At 49.8% G+C, this 22,422-nt stretch overlaps 2 protein-coding genes and 1 long non-coding RNA gene across 7 annotated transcripts in view; 2 read left to right on the forward strand and 1 right to left on the reverse strand.

Annotated features, from left to right (window-relative positions):
- The window catches only part of TANGO6 (transport and golgi organization 6 homolog), a 43,235-nt gene extending 40,172 nt beyond the window's left edge, over window positions 1-3,063 (forward strand). For all 3 annotated transcript variants that reach the window (XM_028739883.2, XM_028739884.2, XM_028739885.2), the window contains one exon: window positions 2,547-3,063. In XM_028739883.2, coding sequence (XP_028595716.2) covers window positions 2,547-2,723 — 177 coding nt within the window. In that variant the 3' untranslated portion in view covers window positions 2,724-3,063. The remainder of the gene's footprint in view (window positions 1-2,546) is intronic.
- Window positions 702-14,775, reverse strand: LOC144328412 (uncharacterized). Its single transcript, XR_013393638.1, has 2 exons — window positions 13,984-14,775; window positions 702-3,332 (listed from the first exon to the last, which is right to left on the reverse strand). It is a non-coding gene; the product is annotated as an uncharacterized LOC144328412 (long non-coding RNA).
- On the forward strand, window positions 3,490-20,560 carry HAS3 (hyaluronan synthase 3). Of its 3 annotated transcripts, none has more exons than XM_028739893.2 (4): window positions 3,490-7,627; window positions 14,721-15,341; window positions 17,843-17,944; window positions 18,287-20,560. In XM_028739893.2, the coding sequence occupies exons 1-4, from the start codon at window positions 7,478-7,480 to the stop codon at window positions 19,208-19,210; spliced, it is 1,797 nt and encodes a 598-aa protein (XP_028595726.2). In that variant the 5' UTR covers window positions 3,490-7,477; the 3' UTR covers window positions 19,211-20,560. The 3 variants fall into 3 exon arrangements, with proteins under 3 accessions (XP_028595726.2, XP_028595727.2, XP_028595725.2); XM_028739894.2 differs by having other exon boundaries at window positions 3,490-5,962; XM_028739892.2 differs by lacking the exon at window positions 3,490-7,627 and adding an exon at window positions 7,686-12,936.
- The last annotated feature ends 1,862 nt before the right edge of the window (window positions 20,561-22,422 follow it).

Raw genomic sequence — 22,422 nt, forward strand, 5'->3', positions numbered from 1 at the left:
CGCACCTTGAGCTGGTGCCCAGAAGCCACCATTTATGTTGTGAAAATTGTCTCAACTGTAGGTCTTCTCCCCTCTATAGCCTAGCAACAGAACCTCTTTCAGTACTGAAAGTGAAAGCCTATACTCAAGAGCAAACAGTCTTTTACTCAGAATAAGACCCATTAAGGTCTGAACACATTAAGCCACCTTCACAAAATAAACGACTAGCTTTCCGGCAGCAGACTGAAGGCTGCCTCTTCCCTTTTCCTATGTGGGCAGCATCCTTGCAGCAAGGCTCAGACTGCCACAGCTGGTTCTATCCCAGAAGTTGGCTCTGAGCAGTGGGAATTTCATTTGCAACTACCATTGACTCACTGGAAAAAAGATTACAAGAATCATGTTCATCTGATTGTTGCTGCAGGCAGTCAATGAAAGGTGTGGCCTTCTAGAACTGCCCTGGTGCCCTTCCAAGGTGAATTGCCTCCCAAGTTGAGGCAAAGGGCAGTAGAAGCACCATCCAGGCCCAGGAAATTCTGTTCCTACTAGGATTTCTCTCCAGCCATATTCTCAGCTTGTTGCTGCTGTTGCACTCTTGTGCTTGATTATTACAGAGGGTGGAAGTGACCTTGAATGAACGACACAATGGGAGGTGGAAACACTTCCTAAAGTTTTGAAAGCATAGGAAGCATTATCCCCCTTGCAGTTTTTAAAGGGAAAAGACATTTGGAAATATTTGGATTTTTTATTTTTATTTTTAGTATTTACTAGACTGCCAGTACCAAACCCAATTTATATCACTGGAGCTCAAGGATACAATATACATGCAGTTTCCCTGACATTGTCAAACAGGTATAAAACATTTGCAGAGTAGCAGCAGAGAAATGAAAATCTTCAGGTCTTCATTGAGCAGGAGTATTTTGGGGAAGGGTTTTAGGATTTTAATCCCTTTCCCCATTATTCCATAACATAAATTGTTCATTTTTTATTTCCAAGTTTCTCTCTGCCCCCAACCCAATAATGGTGTCACAGGCCACTTTCTTTTAAGAATAGGAGATGAATGTTACTCCATTAGAGCCTCTGCATGGTTAATAATAAAATTCAAAAACAATCAAAACAATCTGCAAACTTCCCAAAGGAGATAAGCAAGTTGCCAAACTGCTGAGGGTTTTGGGATGTATTCCTTGTATTGAGGCTGTGTATAGTGAATGTGTCCTGCTGGGACTTGCGGCTTCTACAGGCTGCCCACCTGAGTTTCAAAGTGCAGCAGCATCAGGTGGAGCTGCCTTGGCATGGATGGCCAGGTGCAGGCCAGGAGCCCTGGGCAAGCTGCCACCAGCGGATCTCTTTTGGCAGGACACTGGGGAGTGCCCCATCCAGGAAGGCCAGGGACTGTGTCTTCTTCCTCCTGCTCCTTTCTACCTTCGCTTACGGAATTTTCTAGCACAGATCTAGACAAAAGTATTTTCTGACAGGCAGCTGCAAAGGGAGCCCTTTAACCTCAGTTGGTTGGACAGCTGAATGGCTTCTGGGGCATGAAAGGTTCTTTTGGACATTGCGCATACTGTAACTCTGCCTCTCCAATGGGTGTTTCTTTTCCTGGTGTAGAATAAGCATTCTAACAGCTCACTATCATGACCTCAGTTGTTCCTAGGAATAAGAGGGGATCTCCCAGACTGATGCAATGCTTTCCTGCTGGAGGTGTTTTCCTATGGTGTTGCAGAAAAGGAAGTGGTGTCACACCTTCAACAGGGGCAAAAGCTACCTATCCTATATTGGGGAAGTGCCTGAGCTCAGTGGTAGATCATCAGCTTTGCATGCAGAAGGTCCCAGGTTCAATCCTGGGCATTTCTGCATAGGGCTGGAAGGAAACCCAGTTTGAAACTTGGGAGAGCTGCTACCAGTCAGCGTTGACAATACTGAGCTAGATGGACCAATGATCTGACTCCATATAAGGTTGCTTCCTATGTTCCCATAGCCAGGCTTTGATCTGCTGTGGTGGATATGTGGGCACAAGAAGCCACAGGGCTTTGCCTTATTTCTGAAGTGAGCATTCATCAGGCAGCCTCCAGCAAGCCCTGTCTATAAAAGTTTCTGTTTTCAGAATCTGCTGCTGCCTGTTTGTTGCAAGATGCAAGACAGGCCTCTGTTGCTTTGCAAAGCTCACCTGCTGCAGGAGCTCAGTGGCCAGAACTCCCTTGGTGCAGTGGGAGGTGGAGGAGGCAGAAAATGTGTTGCGCATGAATGAGAAGCTTGTCTGGGTGGGATTACCTGGCTGTCCCACATGCAGACTGTGATTGGAGAAATTTGGAAAGGTATTCTCCCCCTCCCCCTGAACCTCATCCTGACAATCTTCTGGCTCTCAGATCCTTCATAAAAAGGTGGGAAACTATTGAGAAAGCATTGCAAGACAAAACAGAGGCCAGTCTGGCCTTAGTTTGGCGCTCAGAAAGAACACTCTCCCATACTCTGCCTATGCGTTATAGGCACTAGGAATCCAAATAGTTCACTCCCACACACTCAACCCTGATTCAACTTTCTCTTTCCTCTTCCCCTGCCCCACCCCCCAGGTTCTCCAGGATGCCCTGCTGGAACTCTACCACCTGCTGAAGTTTGTGGTGCGCTGCGAACAAGATGAGGTCACTGTACTTCACGCACAGCTGGCCTTGGAGGAGCTGGATGGCATCATGAGGGAGCTCCTGTTTCCCCGTCAAACTCTTGAGAAAAAGATTGAGGTCCTTCCTTAGGGAAGCAGAAGTGCCAGTGGATCAGAGGACTCCTGCTACTGTGTGGCACAACTTCAGAACTGTACCAGGGTCTCTCAGGGAAGTGGGGTTTGGGAGCCGAGCAGCTGGGCTCTTGAACCCCTGTGGCCTCAGAAGTGCTAGTCTGCAATGAGGGAGTGGCTGGTCCTTGAGCTGTGGCTCCTGAGAGCAGACTGGACCATTGCCTGCCTAGAACATTGCTCCCATGGGCAGATTTTGCAGAAATTTGACACTTATTCAAGGGTGTCCCTTAGGAGGGAAGGACTGTCTTGGGGCTGCTGCTGGGATCAGTCAATGCAATAAATTTCATAGGGGAAAACTTTCTTGTGTGGAAAGTGTGCATGCCTTCATAGACCAGGGTTCAGATACCCCACCTGGCTGGTAGCAGATGGTATAAGAGGAGTGGCTATGATCATGAATCCCAGAGTCCTTGGCTGTGAAGTCACCAGCTGGCCCTACGTGAACTCCTGCCTCTTCCTTGCTTTTTATGGGATGTTTCTTGTTTGCATGAAATGAAGCTGAAGTGTGGTCCCGTCCTTCACAGGCCCTTGACTGGGGCATTCCATTCTGCCTTTTGCTTTTTGTTTTGGACTGTAAATGAAGCAGAGGAAAGTTTGTCTAGATTTCTTTTTTTAAAAAATCCTGCATGACTCAGTTATAGGAAGTCAGCTCAACAAGTTTAGACCTAATTGTACTTTGGAAATTCTGTAAAAATTGTATTTTAAAGAAATAACAGGGGGAGGGGAACAAGTTCACACCTCAGAATGGCATGGTGGAACTTGAACAGTCCTCAGCCATCCCTTCTGTGGTGGCTAGAAAGGGACACTCAAGGCCACTGCTATGTTGGCTGTCTGATTAGTCCTCCCCAAAATCTTCACCTAGTGCAGCCTCATAGCTTAGCTTGAACAACAAAAAGAGTCAGTCAAGGCAAAACCCAATATGTCCACCTTTTCTGTACACAATACAATAAAAGGAAGGTATGGAATGGCAGCTGCTGGGCCAGGCCTTTCACCACTCCAACCCTTTTCTTGAGAACTAGAGTAAAAAAGGTGCCACAGAGCATTAAAGGGAAACACTTCTTCTAGTCATCTTATGCAACAACGTTGACTTCTGCAATTGCATTCTTGACAACCTGGAAATGCTCACACCATGCAAATTACTTTCATTGAAACACCCTGTTGTGTGTTGGAAACTTTGCTGATGCATTGAAATGCTTCTTCACTCTTGACTAATCCTGACACTCATATGGAGTAGTAGCAGCTGCATGAATAGTGTATAATCTGTGGGCATGGAGCCTTTAACCAGGGATTGCTAACCTGTGCCCCCCCCCCCCGATGTTCCTGAAGTCACATTGTCCCCAGCCAGCATAGCCAGCGATGATGGATGTTATAGTCCCAACAACATCTGGAATGCCAAATACTTCCCATCTTCACCTCACACAGACACATAGGGAAAAAGCTTGCAGTCTGGGGCATGCAATGGAGAAAAGAGGAAGGAAGGAAATACAGTAACACAGGCAAATAAAGTTGAATGTACTTAAGTTCCACTCTTGTTAGGAATGAGGATTAAAAGGCCAAGCTAAAGGGCATGGGGAATACCTGGCATGGGCCACTTGAAATGGAGAGAGTATGGCCTGTGAAAGAGGAATAAAATAACACTTTGAGGCCAGTATCAGAATGTTCATAATCCACTCCCCCAAACTATTACTGCATAGATGACCTTTGGGATCATTTCCAACTCTACAATTCTATGATTCTGTGTTGGATTCACTGACTGAAGCTGATCCTGCAGTGGTTCTGTTGTGTTTTCCTTGGCCCTGAACTGTTGTGTTTTCCTTGGCCCTGAACAGAGTTTAGGACAGGACTGAGTGAGGAGCATCAGTCCACACCATCCCTGGCCCCTCAACATCGCGTGCCATTGACCATGCTGACTTGGGCTGTTGGACATTGCAGTCCAGCAATATTTGTGGCAAGGAGGTGCACAGTTTTCCTGCTCCAGGTTTATAGAGAAGAAACCAGGTGAAGGGTTGCTTCTTTGGGGCATAATGGTACCAATACCCACTATAGTGCTGCCCTGCCTTCGTCTCCCCACTCCTGGCTTCTGAAGAACCAGCATCAATTTCCCTGTAAGGAGCAGCCCAATCCCTCAGCCCCTGCTCTCAGCCCCTTCCTTTTTCTCCTCTGCAAGTCCCACTGGAGAGTGCTTGTCCCCAGGTGACCCCTCAAGCAGTCTATGAATGGAGTGTGTGCTAACATCCAGCAGGTGTCCATCAGGAAGGAAGGGGTGCTCTAAAGACCCACAGACATCAGTGCTGGGTTGGGGGAGCAAGCACAGAGGGGTGAAATCTGTCTGCTTTGCTGCCAAGATCCTACCATAGCTTCAGGTAAAGAGATTGCTTTCTATGGGGTTTCATGGATATGCTGGGAGCTCAGGTTGTGCCACCAGCACTTCTGCTGGCAGTTGTTATGTGACTCTTCCGCAGCCTGCGAGGAACCAGCACACTGCAGAATAATGAGTTCCAGGGAGAAGGACCAGCAGCTGATGGCTAACAAAAAAAAAAAAAAAAAGAGAAAGGGGGGTGGGGGAAAGCGAACTGAAGACAATTGTTCTTCCCAAGTTCCTGGATCACGCAAGGAAAGCCGTCCCTGAGAATAGCAACCCTGGTGAAGCTATTTCTACAGCCAGGGGGTGTTTAGAGAGATGGTTTTTATAGACTCCAGGAATAGCTATACAGTCTGTGCGTTGGAGGAAAGGGGGGTTGGGGGGGGAGCAGCAGCTCAGAAACTGTCATTGTCCTTGCAGGGGGAGTGCCGGGTTGCTGCAGGTTCCATTCCCTGGGGTAGGCGGTTTCTGTGTCCTTCTCTGTCCCAGGGCAGGGGGCTGGAGTCCCTTAAAGGGTTCAGCCTTGCCTAGGTAGAAGGTTGACTGTTTGGGTTTTTTCCCCTTTCTTTTTTGGTACCTTCCTGCCCTGGGATGATTTTGCCTGGGCTCTGGCTCCTCCGCCCCTCCACGCTTGCTCCAGCCAAAGGTTATTGAATGAAAAGTCTCTTTTCTTCTTGGCTGCAATTCCGCCTCTGCAAACAAGGCGATTCCTGTGCAGGAGGGGGTGGGAAGCTGCTTCTCTACCTTGGAAAAGCAGGGTTTTTCCCCCCCCCTTCTCCCGAAGAGGCACAGAACCCTGAGCGAGAAGCCGTGCCTGGGAGCTGCCTTTGCATCGAAAGGTAAGATGTTGCAATGCTGGCGGTTCCACAATGGAGTGGGTTTGAAAGGCAGCACCTGCTGATACGGTCTTGGGCGGAGGGTGTGCAGCTTGCCTGTGGTCCCCAACGGGCACTCTTGTCCCTGCTCCAGCCTCAGCCAGGCACCTGTGGTTTGCCATGGGGCAACTCCTGCTGCAGCTGGTCTAGCAAAGAGGAGAGGAAACCTTAAGCTCACAGCAGTCCTTTCTCTGCTCCCTCATTGTCCTTTAGATACTGGACCCCGGCAACTTGTGGGAGGGGGCCAAGGGGGTGTGTCTTACGGCTGTGGCATGCCGAAAGGGACCCTCTTATAAATGTTGTTTTTGCTGAGGGTGTCCCCCAAAGGGACCCCTTTCGCAGTATCGCTCCTGGCCATTGTGCGCTTGACCCTTTGGGTGCTCTCTGAGTGCCTCTGCTGGATCCAGGGTGGCACACACTGAAACTCAGCCCCAGGCACTGCCTTCAGTTCCTGAAAAGGTGCAAGTGAGCTTGTATTAATCCTTTTGCATAAAGTGTGGTCCTGTAAATGGAGGATCCCCTTACAGCGTCTTTTCGAGACTGTCTCTGAATGACAAGTGGGAGGCAGTGCGAGCAGGCAGGGAAGAAATGGATCTGGATGCCTGGCTCTTCGATGGGCTCATTGCGTGGCCTTGAGCAAACTGTCATCTGGTGGGACTTGCTTGTTCATCTGTAAAATGGGCATCACAGTGATCTTATGGGGTGGCTGTAAGGGAAAGCAGCATAACAATTGTAAGCCTCCTGCGCTGTTTTTAACAACACATAAATCATTTCACTAGCTGACTGGCTAGTGGGTTGCAGGGTGCCTCTGGAACAGTTGTGTCTGTTCGGGGGGGGATAGCATCAACTGGGTGCTTCTGAGCAACCAAGTTGCGTGTTGTGGCTCCACAGTAAACCAGAAGGCCTAAAGAAGGCTTATGGGCATTATTTGTAACTTTGGGGATCAGAAGGCCTTTTCAAACTTTTGTTGCTTTTGAACCTAAATGGCTCGCTGTTTAGACAAGTTCACTGAGACTGTGTGGAGAGCCAAGGAAAGGCCTAGATGAGCAATGGGGAGACGGGGGATTAGGAAGGCCCGGGGGGAAAGTAGCTCCTCAAACTGTCAGCCTCTCAAAGGCCCCCTATTTAAAAAATAACACTTGCTTTGGATGGTGGAAGGTATTGAAAGGGATGCTTGTGAGGCTTGGCAAGGGAAAGGAAATGAAGGACAGGCCTACTTTTCCAACCAGCCTCGCCCAAGGAAGCTGAAGGTCCAAGAGGGTTTTGTGCTGCAAAGAGATTTGGAGGCCTCTTGAGAAGCACCCTTGCAAAACTTAAAAATCACTCCCAGGATTCTTTGGGGGGAAGTCATGGGACTTGCCCTGTGTTTGCTTTTGCTTGTGGGCACAGCTGTGGGGTCTAAAGAGATCGCTGAGAGCGAGGCAAGGCTCAGCTCTGGCCTCTCTCCTGAAAGCCCTGCAGTTTGCCCCCTCCCATCTGATGTTCCTCAGCCCCTGGCAGTGCCCACCCCTTGCCTCATGTTCCCCTCCCAGACACAGGCTTTCTGGGGCAGGACCAGGCCAGGGAGCTTCCACCTCTCTGGCATTTTACACCAAGAGCTTTAGAAGCCAGGCCAGCCATTTCCTAACTGTGAGTTTTTAAAACCTATTTTACTTTCTTTTTGTGTGTGTGCCTGGACTTGGGGGGGGGGGTGATTTTAGGAAGGGGTTAGGAGACCATAAACCACCAGAGTTGAAAAACCTTCCTGGGCCTGTTGAGAGACCAAAAGCCAGATGGAGGTCAAAGCAGAGGTGGAGAAAATTGCTCAAGGTATCCTAAATTTTCTGTTCTGGTGCTTCAGCTGGGCCTATCATAGAGTGAACCAGTGAACTGGGGTTAGTTGCGGTGGAATCTTTTCCCTTGTGTAAGATTCAGAGCTCCCCTCATAGACCTACCTTTCTGAAGCATTAGGGACAGTCAAGGCAGGTACAGCATGTTGTGTGGTGTGGAGTTGTGACCCATTCATGCTTTTTTTAATGACATGGTGGCTAGGATTTTGCTCCTGCCTATGGCTTCAGGGATCTCTGTATTCAGGGCTAGGAACCTGTGATCCCAAGCTCAGGTTGCCTAGTGACTTTGGAAGTGGGGGATCAGGTCTGTACTTTCCCATGAAGTGTGTGCCTTGATTTGAGCCACCTGAAATTTGCCAGCATCTCCCTGCCTTGTGTATGTCCCTCTAGTGATCAGAGTTGCACAGTCCAGATTCTGCAGTGTGTGCATATATGTGAATATGAAGATGAATGGAGGGGGGTTATCCGATGCAGTTAGGTGGTCTTTTGTTATTTTTCCAGCTCCATGGTTTTAGGAAGGGATTAAGTCATGGTAATTCCTTGAATATGCACCAAGTAAGGCTTGTTAGTTGTTTTACAGTAGTTTTTGTAAGTTTTTGTAAGAATAACAGGGTCATTAATGTTGAGCTAATCTCTGGCACGTGTATGTGTGTGTGGATGCGGGGAAGCTGTGAGGGTACTAAGCAGGCAGGTCAACTCTTAAGTTCTGCAGTTGATAGGCTTGTGGTATAGTATATGAAGAAATCCTAAAGCAGAGCTTTCCAAACTGTGTGTTGCAACATGTTAGTGTGTCAGCTGCAGTGTGTAGGTGTGTCGTGCAAACACTCCCCGCGCTCCTCCTGGGGCTGGGAAAGGGGTTAGTTTAACCTCCAGTTTGCTATTTAAAGTGAATTACTGTGTCGCGAAATAAAGCATGTCTAAAAAGTGAACAACATGAAAAGCTCTGTCCTAAAGTCTTGCATGCCAGTTTATCTTGACAACTGGATTTTTGAGTTCAAGGAATTCACAAAGGTACCTGGGCCACCGGCCATTTGCTGACTACAGAATTCTCTGGGCAAATTTCTTCTAGGAACAAACACACACACTTTCATCTCTTTCAGTTTTTACATGTTTTTGAAGAGGCCCTGGCAAAATAGTGCATCTCTATGACTTTCCTTCCCTCTTCAGTTCAGGACCCAAATAAACCTTTTTGTTTGTTGTCAGAAAATAATGGATGCAGGACTCAGGTGCAGCTGTCAGGGATCAAAGTGAATGCTACCCACACAGTATTTCAGTTATTTGGGGAAAGATGAGAGGAGAGCTGAATTAAATCCATAATCTCGCTCTCCTGCTTCCCCATAATTTTTACCAAATCTTCCCTGCACCCTTGCCTCCCTGAAGAGCCTTCTAAAGAGACTAGCTGGGTGAGACATCACTCAAGGTAAGGGAGTGATGGCCACTACAGACCCCCTCTAATTTGAGCACTGTGCCCACCTGAGGTGGGTTGGATCCCATGATGCAGACCTGATTATTTTACCTCCACTGTCTACCACAGTTGCCAATCAGTTTCTAAATGCAGGTGATTTTGTAGCCAGTTATACTCATTTTGCTTACATTATCTGTTAAAGCAGCCCTTGCCAACCTGGGCCCTTTATATGTTTTGGACTACAACTCCCATCAACCTCAGCATCATTCAGGTGTGCTGGCTGAGGTCAATGGGAAGTTGTAGTTCAAAGCATCAGAAGAACTCCAGGCTAGCAAAGGCTGTGCTGGTCCATAAGTATGTTCAGCAGATCGACTTCCCAAATATACATGTGATAGCCTGACCTGAAAGAGGGAGAGAAAATCCAGTTTGCAAAAGATTCCTTGCCTGGAGGTAATTCACTTGCCACCAGTGGCCAGCATAGTGGCTGTTTACAAGGCTAAATTAAGTTGCTAAAATTAGCAGCAGAGGAATGATCTGAACAGTAACAATTGGCTATGAAGTGAATGTTTGGGTATCATGAACAATAACTCAAGGGGAACAAGATTGTAAAATCACTCAACGGTATTGCTAATGAATGGTGCAGTTAATCCAACTCTTTAACTTGGACACACCTTGGGGAATCCATTCTGCGTTAGTTAATGCAGCAGCTAAACTAGGCAAAGTGGCTATTCTGTGACTTCCAGATGTTACTGGACTCCCATCATCCCTGATTATTAGCCATGTTTTCTGGGGCTGTTTGGAATTGGAATCTAACAATATTGGGAGCGGGGGAACAGATTAGCCTTTCCTGGGGTAAAAGGGTTATTTGCCGTTAGAAAAAATCAGAATTCTAATAAAGGACTTCATTGCTTGATTGGATTTTGGAATTCTCTTTTCTACAAAATCCTTCCACTGTGGTGTTACTGATGTTCTAATTATTGTAATTTCCTTGGAAATCTCTGCAAACACCCAACCCTTTTTGCTAAGTTTAACTGAACAAAAAAGAAGGGTATTATATTTCACATGCATCTGAAGGCAAGGAGGTGTGAGATTCGTGTGTGTGTGTGTGTGTTGAGGTGACAGGCAAGTGACGACAAGATTCTCTTAAGAAATAGAGTTGTGTGTGATTCTTTAATTCTCATCTGTGCTCTTGCCTACAAAGACTCTTGATAAAGTTATTATCCTCATTCAGGATTGTGCGCACAATCAAGTTTGGCAGGCCAAACCCAGCACGTACACACACACACACACACACACACACACACTATAAGTGGCTTCACTGCAACTCTCTCACACAAGAACAAAACGATCATAGATATATCACCCAAAACTAAAAATGCTTAAGAACACCCATCTACTGTATCTGAGCATCTCATTTTCCACAGTGGCCAACCAGATGCTTCAATGGGAAGCTCACAAGTAGGAAATGGGGACCTCTTAGCACATGTTCCTCAACTACTGCCTCTGATACTGCAGGTAGCATACCGGCATCCTGGCTAGCAGCCACTGACAGCATCACCCTCTTTATCCTTCCCTTTAGCTACTCACAGTACCCTTAATCTCCCCACTTTTAAACCATCTAAGGCTGTGTATACATCACCAACTTGAAATGCAGCCAGGCTGTTATTTTTTCTCAATGTGGATCGAAGGTGGTTTGGGGGGGAATGCATCAGAATGCAGTATTTCCTAAGAAACAACAGGATAGATATGGATTGTGGCTAACCTGGTGTATATACCACTTCCCACATCAGCAGGGTGGAGGTGCATTGGATGCACAGTAAATGGAAGTGTGTACACAGCCTAAGCTAAGTTGGTGTTTTTCATGACATCTTTGCTAACTCTATCCTTTGTCAAGAGGCTGTAGAAAAATATATTTGTGATAAAGGGGGTTCTTAAGTCTTCTTCTTAATATTTTTAGATGTTCTGACTCTGCTCAGCCAGAGACACTGAAAAAAGAGCAGATAAAAAGGTGATTCTCATTTGTATAATGAGTAGGACTGTTTGGTGATTTCTTGTTTGGATTTGGTTGGTTAAATTTGCGTAAGTAAAAATAATTTTAAAGCAAATGGCTTACTTTGTTTTTGGACAATGGATGTACGTGTTTCGCAGCAGATCTTCTGTCGGAAAATTCATTTCATCTGTTAGGAAGAAGGGAGAATGTACCTTGTAATATTGTGCTTAGCCACTTGCACTTGTTACAAATCTTTGCATTGGAAATGATATATATTGAAATAAATCTGCTTCCTGATTTATTGAGGGCAGCTTCATAGTGAATTAAAAGCTTTTTTAATTGATTAATCAATGAAACGTTGCAGTCCCTAATACTGACTGGCAGAAAAAAGACTGGGTACCCTGTGATGGGAGTTGTTTGTTGCAGCTCCTTCTGGAGAGAACTCTCTGAAAGTCTTTAGCAACAAAACTGACAAGAGACTTTTATGGCACCTTAAAGGCTAACAAATTTAGGATTGCAGGAGCTCTTGTGGACTGTTTCATCCAATGTACAAAGGATGCTCCTAATTATTGGGACCTAATCCGATGCCTGGCGTGCTCTGGTCCATGGGGTCACGAAGAGTCAGGCACAACTAAACGACTAAACAACAACACAAGATGCAGTGGATTTCAGGCCAGGAAGGTTATTGCCTGAATAAATCTTTAGTGTACCCCACGATTCTGGTTTTGAGGCGTTCCCCCCTCTCCCTGGTCCTCAGACTTGCTGTGCTGCTTCTCGGATGCCAGGGGCCACCAGCAAGGGCAGCTGAGTTGCCTCAGTGGAAATCTCATCTTTTATTCAGGTCCCTGCATGGAAAATAAGTGTGTGTGCAAGAACCTGAGCCTCCGTCAGTCTGCATGTGGAGGAACCTTTCAATCCTCCTCACTGTTGCCTTCGCCAGCCTGCTGCCCTCCAGATGTCTTGGACTCTAACTCCCATCAGACTCAGCCAGGTACTGGCTGGGACTGATGGGAGTTGTAGTTCAAAGCTCCTGGAGGGCACAGGGCTGTTGAAGGCTGAGAAAGAGGGTGGCTTGGTAGTGTCCTACTAGGAAAGGGGCAGGATCACACCCCGCTTTGGTCTTTAGGCTGCAATGAACCTCCACATGCTGGGCACAAGCACCATGCGAGCTAGGGGTGGGGAGTAACTTCTGCGTTAGTGTGCACTTCAAGGAGGTATCTCTCCAGATGTATGGGTAGCAACTTACAGCCTGCGCGGATGGAGGTGACTTTTGGGGGATGTATTCACGAGTGTTTCAATTCACTCACTCACATTCACACACCACGTCTTGAGCCGGTCCCCCCCCCCCCTTCCGCCAGCCGGCTCCCAACCGACCCATGACATTGGACGTGACATGACCAGAGTTGGGGGCTTCGCATGGAAGGCTACCCAGCCCCCAGCCCAGCCCCCCTCTGCCTTTCCTTTTGCGAACTTTCAGTCCCGATCTGACTCCGCTTGTGCAGCCTTTGAGTGGGGCAGGCGAGGGCTCCGTCGGGGCTCGAGCGGGGCGGCGGCGCGTGGGTGGCACCTCGGGAGGGGGCAGGCCTGGTTCTGCCCCTTGCGCGCTCCTCCCCCGCCCCGTCGAGGATGGGGTTGGGCTGGGCGCCTCCCTCCTCATCAAAAGCGCCGCGCCAAGCTGAGCAGGCGGGAGCGGCCGGGGGGAAGCCGCGGCACGGTGAGTCCGAGGTCCCTGGCCGGGGTGCGGGAGGGCGATGGCCGTCCAGCCCTTGGCAAAGACACGTGCCACACCCGATTCCTCGAGGCGCAGGAGCCGCATGTGCTGGTTCGGGCTGGTGGAGGGGGAAAGCGCTCTGCACATGCTCCGCGGTGGGCTCGCCTTCGCTCCAAAGCTAAACCTGGGGAGGGGAGGAGGACACTTCTCTAGACCAAGGTCTCAGCCTTTCAAGCTGGCCCTGGACAGGAACAAGGCTTTCTCATCTGCTTTCCCGCTTCGGGCTGAGCTGGGCTCCGGGGAGCCTCAGCCTCTCCTACAGGGCTTTCCGCCGCCCCGTCGGGCTTGCGTCCTGCGAGGCTTGGTTCGGGGCCACCATCACCGCTCTCTCTGCCTTTGTCCGTAGAGGCGCCCCCCAAATCCCGCCCGCCCGTTGCGAAGAGCCCATCTCTGTGCCGGGTCTGCCCCTCCTGCCAGCCTGGTTCCGCTCATACGGAGGCTGGGCGATGCAAATGAACCGTTTCGCTCTCTTTCCCCAAGACCGGGCTTGGTGAGGAAGAATAAGGGGCTTCCGCGGAGTCCAGGCTTGGCGGCATGGGGGAAAGAGGGTGCTATGGGGTTGCGCCCTGTACGCCCCCAGCCCAAACTTATGGGGCTGCGAGTTCACCGGGACACCAGAGGCGCCCCGGGTGCATTTGCCCTCCTTGCTCTCGTGCGCGCACAGCAGGTCAGGCCGTGGAACTACAGGGCCGCTGCCTAGCCGGGCAGGATCAGGCGCGCTTTGCAGTTGCGGACACGAGGTTCTCGGAGTCGATCGCTGGTGAGGTTCCGTGGCAAGAAGGCGCAGCGACAGCGGCGCTCTCCTGCAGCCCCGCGCTCCTGGCGCCCTCCAAATGTTGCTGGACTACAACTCCCAACAGCCCGCGGACCCAGCGTGGCCTGGCCTTAGGGATGATGAGAGTTGGAGTCAAAGAAGACCTAGCGGGCCACAGACTTCCCAGGCTCCCTGCTGCATCCAGAGTATCAGAGGGGGGCGCGTGTAGTACTTACTTGCCAGGCAGATGTGGCTCTCCTGCCACTGCCATCAACTGCAACAGCTTTTCATCCAGTCCTGGGGTGGGGGCAACTGAAAATGCCTGAGCCAGAGCAGCTGAAAGCAGAACTGTCTGTTTCCTACAGTGCTATAGTTTTGTTTGATTGCCTATTTGCATCCTTTGTTTGAAGTATTGTTACACAGTTATTTTTATTGCTGTTTTTAGTGCACTAATTGTAAACCGCCCTGGGATCCTGCCAGATTAAAGGCTGGGTAAAAACACAACCCGTCAGGTGACCTCCGACCGTCGGCCATAGTGCTAATGCAGAAATGCTGCGGCATTGTGGTAGAGCATCTGCTTTGCATGCAGAAGGTCCCCTGTTCACCTCCTGGCAGCATCTCCATGTGGACCTGGGAGTGCCCCTAGCCTCAAACCCTGGAGAGCCACTGCCAGTCAGAGTTGACAGTCTGAACTAGATGGGTCAATAATAGCCCCACTCTCTACAGGACACCTTGCCTTTCTCTGTTCTTCCTCTGAGCTGTAATGCAATAGGATCTGAAAATCAGGGGCACCCCTCCAGAAGTTGCTAGGCTTCAACTCCGGTCACCACTGCTCATGCTGGCTGGGGCTGATGGGATTTGGAGTCCAACACCCTCTGAAGGGACACCGCTGCCGCCGCCAAGGAGTCAAGGAGGGCTCTTGTGTCTGTTGCTGTGGCCACAGTCTAACCGGGCCTCTCTGCCTCCTCTCCAGATGCCAGTGAGGCTCTCCACAGCCCTGCGTGTTTTTGGGACCAGCCTCTTTGCCGTGGTGGTGCTGGGGGGCATCCTCGCTGCCTACGTCACGGGCTACCAGTTCATCCACACCGAGAAGCACTACCTCTCCTTTGGGCTCTATGGTGCCATCCTGGGCCTCCACCTCTTCATCCAGAGCCTCTTTGCCTTCCTGGAGCACCGGCAGATGCGCCTGGAGGGCCGGCCCCTGAAGCTGCGCTCCTCGGTGGCCCTCTGCATCGCCGCCTACCAGGAGGACCCCGACTACCTGCGCAAATGCCTGCGCTCCGTCCAGCGCATCTCCTTCCCCAACCTCAAGGTCGTCATGGTGGTGGACGGCAACGGGGAGGACGATGTTTACATGCTGGACATCTTCAACGAGGTGATGGGCTCTGACCGGACAGGCTGCTACGTGTGGAAGAGCAACTTCCACGCCCGGGGGAAGGGCGAGTCGGAGGCTGGCCGCCGCAGGGCCATGCGCCACATCCAGAGCCTCGTCCGGCACAATACCTATACCTGCATCATGCAGAAGTGGGGCGGGAAGCGCGAGGTGATGTACACGGCCTTCTGTGCCCTTGGAGACTCTGTCGACTACGTGCAGGTGGGTGTCGGTGCTCCTTGCCCTTGCTAGCCTGTTGTTGCTCTTCCTTCCTGTGTTTTCCCATTCATGCTCATCCCACAAGCCAGGCACTTGTCAGAAAGCAGAAAAAGGGAGGGGGGAGTATTAGCTACACGCAAAATGATTTGGAGAGAGACTTGGGTCTGGGCAATTCTTTGTCTCCCTGCACCCTGATACATAGGTGCTGTGAGCTTAAGAGGGAAGCAGGGCTACAATGAGCTGCTTCTTCACACTCTGGGGCCTGAACATGCCCATGCAGTCAGCCCCTCTATGGAGCAGCTGGTTGCTTCTCCTTAGCTCAGTGGTAGAGTGGCGGATGCCTTGAATGCACAAGGTACCAAGTTCAATCCCTGGCATCTCCAGGGAGGGTGGGAGAGAGACCCCTGCCTGAAATCCTGGAGAGCCGCTGCCAGTCAATGTAGAGACAATACTGAGCAAGATGGACCAATGGTTTGACTCAGTATAAAATAGTTTTCTATGATCCTGAGTGGTAGAGCACCTGTTTTGCATGCTGAAGGTCCTGGGTTCACTCCCCAGTGACATTTCCAGCTTGTGAAGGATGGAAAGCTACTATAGACAATACTGAGCTGGGTGGACAAATGGGTCTAATTTGGATTAAGGCAGCTTCCCCAGTTCCTTAAGCCCTTTGTATAGAATCTTGAGGACTGGAATCTTGATTTTTTTTTTTTAAGGAAAGGCCACAATTGAGTTGCAAAGCAGTGGATTCAATCCCCAGGTTCAATTCCCAGTATATCCAGGTAGGGCTGAGAGAGACCCCTGTCTAAAACCACAGAAAGCTGCTGCTGATTAGTGCAGGCAGTGCTGAGCTAGATGGATCCAGGCAGCTTCCAGTGTTCCTCCTGGGCTCATAACTCAGCCTCCAATCTGACAGCAGGAAAACAGTTCTTCTTTCACTCTGGTGTAAGTGGAGGCTTCTCCTCTGCTCCCTTCCACTCATGCACTATAGTTCTGAGCAGCAGGTGTAGCAGAAAGGGATGGCAGAATGTAATTGAGGGTAGATATATATTAATATATTCCATATATACACACCCCTTTCTTTCATTATGGAACCCAAGCATGGTTCCCAAACAATCTCTTACCCAAGTGCTGACCAGCCCCAGACCTGCATCACTTCAGCAATGTGATGGCCTAATGTGCCTTCAGCCCCTTCTGGGGGACCTCCTTGCAAGCAGAAAACTGGCAGACAAAGGAGAGAGGTGGTACCTCAGCCCTTTGTTAGGTGTTCTGCTTTTCCATTTACAGGGGGTTTTAACTTATGGGGGCATTCAAAATAGGACCTGGAGGTGAAAAGTGTTGCAGTCCATTCTTCCATTTCATTCTGCTGTCAGAATAGACCAGCTCTGGACTCCTTGCATAAGAGAGGAGGCAGATGCAGGGTATGCCCATCTCTCATTTTGGGATTTGCTTCTGTGTTCTGCTTCCCTGTCCTCCAAAAATGCAGGATTCTTCAGCTGGGCCTGATCCCCCTTCTCTGGCCTGCATGGCTGCTGAACAGGTATCAGCTGCCCCCTCAATATAGGATACAGTGAAGACCCCTGGTCCATCTAGTTCACTATTATCATACATGTCCAGGGTTTCAGGTAGGGGACCAGGAGATGCCCTTGGGGATTGAACCTTCTGCATGCAAAGCAGGTGCTCTGCCACTAAGCTAAAGCCCTTCACCATACATGCTCTTGGATACAGATGCCCTGTGATTCTTCTGCCTTCACCTGCTTGGGGACCTTACAATGCCTGTTTGGCAATGGAGACCGGCTCCCTCTCTCGTCTGTGCCTGGTGTGACATCCTCCTCCCTGCCACTTTCGGTCTGTGTTCACATGAAGAAGTGTCCAGGAGAGTTTGTGTCACTTCTCTATCATTCACTTACACTAATATATTTATTATTATCATTAGTTAAACTTGTTAATTGCTTTCTCAGGGTGATGCAGGCTAATGATAATATACATTAAGTGCAAACTCACATAAAATTCTGAGATTAACCATAATAGAACCAATATTCCAATGACTGTATCAGTTATACAAACACATACTATGTGTATGTATGTACAGGTGTGTGTATATGTACACACACACACACACACACACACACAAATATGTATACATACACACACTCAATATGCACAGGCACAGAGATCTGAGTGCATTCCTCATTCTCCTCCCCTGGCTCAACTCTCATTGGAGCTTCGGGAAAGTTGCAGTTCTCCTCCGCCCTACATGCCAGAGTACAAAAGAGCGCTTTACTCCCTGGGAAGGTGTGGAGCAGGGTCCCCCAGGGCAACATGCAAAATTGTTCTGAAGGAGGTGGGCGTGCATTCCACTTGAAAGAAACGTCCATACGTACGCTTTCTCTCCCCATACAAACAGTGTAATATTTGTCAAAAAGAAGCCCCCATTTGTGTGAACATTCCTTAAGGGAAGGGACAGACAAGGGTGTCCTGACAGGGTGTCTTTCTTTCCCTGGCAGGTGTGTGACTCTGACACAGTCCTCGATCCAGCCTGCACAGTGGAGATGCTGCGCATCATGGAGGAGGATCCTCGTGTCGGTGGAGTTGGCGGGGATGTCCAGGTGTGGACCTGAGAGCACACGGCCATGCAGAGTGTCTGGCTCAGATAACGCTCACGGGGATGGCTCCTTCGGGCAGCCTTCCCAGAGTTGGTCCTCTTCCAGCTGTTTTGAACTACAACTCCCATCAGGCTCAGTGCCCTGCAGCTTGCTGGATGGGGTGCATGGAAGTTGTAGTCCAAAACAGCTGGAAGAAGAGGCCTTCTGTCCCTCAATAATTGGGGTCAGCCACAGGTCAGCTTGATACACATCTGTGGGTAAAGAAAACTGGTACAGGAGCCAACCTGTCCATGGGAGGGAGGGTTGTGGAGGGCCCATGACTCAGTGTTGCCTCTTCCCCCCCAGATCCTGAACAAGTACGACTCGTGGATCTCCTTCCTGAGCAGCGTGCGCTACTGGATGGCCTTCAACGTGGAGCGGGCCTGCCAGTCCTACTTTGGCTGCGTCCAGTGCATCAGTGGCCCCTTGGGCATGTACCGCAACGCCCTGCTGCAGCAGTTCCTGGAGGACTGGTACAACCAGACGTTCCTGGGCAGCAAGTGCAGCTTTGGGGACGACCGCCACCTCACCAACCGGGTCCTGAGCCTGGGCTACCGGACTAAGTACACGGCCCGCTCCAAGTGCCTGACCGAGACGCCCACCAGGTACCTCCGCTGGCTCAACCAGCAGACGCGCTGGAGCAAGTCCTACTTCCGGGAGTGGCTCTACAACGCCCTCTGGTTCCACAAGCATCACCTGTGGATGACCTACGAGTCGGTGGTGACGGGCTTCTTCCCCTTCTTCCTCATCGCCACCGTCATCCAGCTCTTTTACCGCGGGCGCGTCTGGAACATCCTCCTCTTCCTTCTGACGGTGCAGCTGGTGGGCGTCATCAAGGCCACCTATGCCTGCTTCCTGCGCGGCAACGTCGAGATGATCTTCATGTCCCTCTACTCCCTGCTGTACATGTCCAGCCTCCTGCCGGCCAAGATGTTCGCCATCGCCACCATCACCAAGTCCGGCTGGGGCACCTCCGGCCGCAAGACCATTGTGGTCAACTTCATCGGCCTCATCCCAGTCTCCGTCTGGGTGGCAGTGCTGCTGGGGGGGCTGGCCTACACTGCCTACCACCAGGACCTCTTCACAGACACAGAACTGGTCTTCCTCATCTCGGGAGCCATCCTCTATGCCTGCTACTGGGTGGCGCTGCTCGCCCTTTACCTGGCAATCGTGGCCCGGCGCTGCAGCAAGCCCCAGGAGGAGTACAGCTTGGCGTTTGCAGAGGTGTGATGAGGATGAGGGTGAGGGTGGGGGTGGGGGGTGCAATAATGGCAAAGGACTGGCAGCGTTTCCCCACATAGTTGTGGGGCTTCAGGAGGGCTGGCCCCCCACCCTGCTCAGGACCTGATCCAGTTTTGAAATGTCCATCCCGGAAGCAAATTGGCAGATTCAGGAGTGCATCACTGGGGAAGGAAGCCGGAGCCTCGCAGAACGGATCCTGCTCGGTGGGCTTCCGGATCCTGCCCCTGCAGAAAGCTCAACAGCTCCTGGGAAAAGTTTCCACCACCAGGTGTCCCTGTCATTCTATGCAAATGACACTGCCTCTCCCCAGAATAGCACCAATGTGGCAGGGACGACCTCTGTAGCCGGTTCAGGGTACAAGAGTCATTGCAGCTGATGGGGGTGCAGTTTTTACAGGGAGAAATAATAACTTCCTTGTGGAGATCTGTTAAAGAAGGGGCCCTTCTGTGCCCAGCGAAGAGACCATCAATAGGTTTTTGATCTTCCCTAGGAAGAGCTTTAAGGAGTTTGTAAGGGTTATTCTCTGTTCATGGGAGAAGCAAGTGGGACTTGAGCCACTGACGTCAAGGGGTTGCTTTCTAGGCAGAGGCCCCACAGGAGGTGGGGTGACAGGGCAGAACATGTGCTCCTTCCAAGAGGGGCTCCCTTCTGCTTGTAATCACTGCAGCTGCAGGACTTGAGGGAGATTTACTGAGAAGGAAAGGCTGGTAGTAGAAAAAAACATTTGGGCCATAGCGGGAACATGCTGTTGCCCAAAGAATACATCAAATGACTAGGCTGCCCATTTCTAAACAAACACAAAATACTTGAAAGCTCCCAGATTGGCCCAATACAGCATGAGCCACAGCTACTGTGAATTCGATAAAACAGGTTGCAAACGGGATTGGTCAAATGTCTTCAGTTCCTTCTGGAGTTTTGGGGGTGGACCACCTATTGCTACCTCCCTCTTTAGTCCAGGACCACGGATCATGCAAGTGGCCCTACAGATGCTGTAGGGACTCCCAGTTCCCTGACCAGTTATTGAACTCTAACTGCTGTCATCCCTGACATTGCTGGCTGGAGCTGGTATGAGCTGGGAGTCCAACAACATCTGCTTGGGGAAGGCTGCTGTAGACCAGGTATCTCCAACCTTTTTGGACCTTTTCAGTCCCAGGACCCACTTTTAACCAAAGCATGCATGTAGAGATCTGTTGCTTAACCTTCCACAATATTTGCATGGTGGTAGTGCCCGACCAATCTTAGAGCACACCATGACCCACCAGTTGAAGACCATTGTTCTAGACCATATTTTGTTATGCTTGGGTAGGGGTGTTAAAGTACTTTAATGCTGTGAACAGAGCTGCCTGTCTGGAGATCTTCCTTTGGACCAGCCTCTCTCTCTTGGCCTCTGCTTAGCCTGGGCCTCCTAACTTTCTGGTGCTTCTCCTACAGACTTCCTCTCCCCCTGGTGCTCTGCCAACATGGCCACATTACACTTCCAACTCAGAGAAGGGGGAGAAACTGAGGACAGTGGTGCTGCTTTTGGGAGGCCACTGCCACCCAGTCTAAAAGCCATTTCTTGATTCACAACCTGCATCTCTGCCCAGTCCTTAAAACTCCTTCCAGTCTCTGGCAAGAAGGTGCCTGTGTTGAAAGGGAAGGGGGGCTCCCAGCTTCAGCTGGCAACAAGCCCTGGGCAGCTTTATGCCAAACTCACATTGCTGAGATGGAAGTGCTCACCAATGGTTCCTTGCCTGTTCCTAAGCTAGCAGGTCAGCATGGGAACAAAGTGCTTAGGCACTTGCTGTAGTAAATCCACTGTCATCTACATGCTTCCAGTATAGGCAAAGGCACAGATTTTCTGCAATTCCATTCGTGCAGAATGTGGAGGTCTGAAAAATCTCAGATTCCCTCCTTTTTATGGCTAAAAGAAAACAAACCAAGTTTCTACAATTCGTATTTTTACAAAAAGTTCTGAAAATGTATAAGCAATATTTGCAAAACATCTCAGAGGTGTTTTGAGTAGGAATGCTTCTTTAGTAGCTTACTTGTATTGTTCCTTTGGCCTCCACTCTGCTTCTTGAAAAAAGGGGGTTCTAAATTCAACAGAGTTATAAAACAGATGCCCAATAAGGCAGGCACATTAATGTTTAGACATATTTGTGTGGACCTTGGTTTACATAAATTTGTTTGCTTGCAAAAAATTAAGACAGGTTGCTGCTGAATTTGCTTAGAGCAGCAGTATTCCAAAGTTGGCTCTTTCTTGCTTCTCAAGAGAAGCACTAGAAGGCCCTGTATGCTGGAGACTGGCTGACATTGGCCACACAACTTTCTGGTCCCCACAGGCACTGTGAATCCAATTGGTGGACAAGGAGCAGAGTGAAGAAACTTTCTGATAGAGCAGATGTATATTTATTATTACCTTTCACCTCTAAACTAAAGAGGGTGTGATGTGTATATGTGTGTGTGCGCACCACACATACGCACCCTGGACAGGCTCCAACAACTTTTGTTTTCCTTGCTATGTAAGGGAGCTGAATAATCCCTGGGATGCAAAAGTAACTTGGATGCTTTTGCTCCAGATATGCTTTTGCGGGGTATGAGGGAGGTGGGCACACAGTCTTTTAGTGTATTGGATTTTTGTTTTTTCCAAATACAAAACTTGCTCATCAGCAATGAGGCTAGATACCTGATTTTTACAAAACCAAGCAACTTCTCAGGATTCCACAAGACTTCTGTACCAAAATAATATTCTGTGCTATGACCATGCCACCTCCTAGGAACAGAGGACACCTGATCTATCTTTTGGCCTTGGTGCTGTTCAGGAGCCTTACCAGTGTCCATCTTCCTGTACTCCTTTCTGCCTCAGGCCAGTAAGCTGAGTCTGACTTTGTCCTGCTGCTGCTGCTGCTGCTAGGGGTTCCACTGCCCCAATTCCAAGTTCTCTCTCTGCCGCTTTCTTTCTGCCCATCCCACACAAGGTCCTGAATGCTATCCGAGGTTGTACCTGGAAATTCCTGCCTCTCCTGCCATGTTGCTTCATGTGAATTGACAGGAACAAGAAAAACAAGCCCCTAATATGAGACAGGGAAGCAGTGGGCAAAGGGCAGCTTGCTACTTCCATGGGCCCATGTGGCTGGAAGGAAGACTAAAGTGGCACCAATGCCGATTCTGTCCTGCCACCTCTGGAAGGCAGATAGAGTCTGCACTGCCATCTAAGA

Source organism: Podarcis muralis, chromosome 7 (genome assembly GCF_964188315.1).
Source record: "Podarcis muralis chromosome 7, rPodMur119.hap1.1, whole genome shotgun sequence".
In the NCBI taxonomy this organism is placed as follows: Eukaryota; Metazoa; Chordata; class Lepidosauria; order Squamata; family Lacertidae; genus Podarcis; species Podarcis muralis.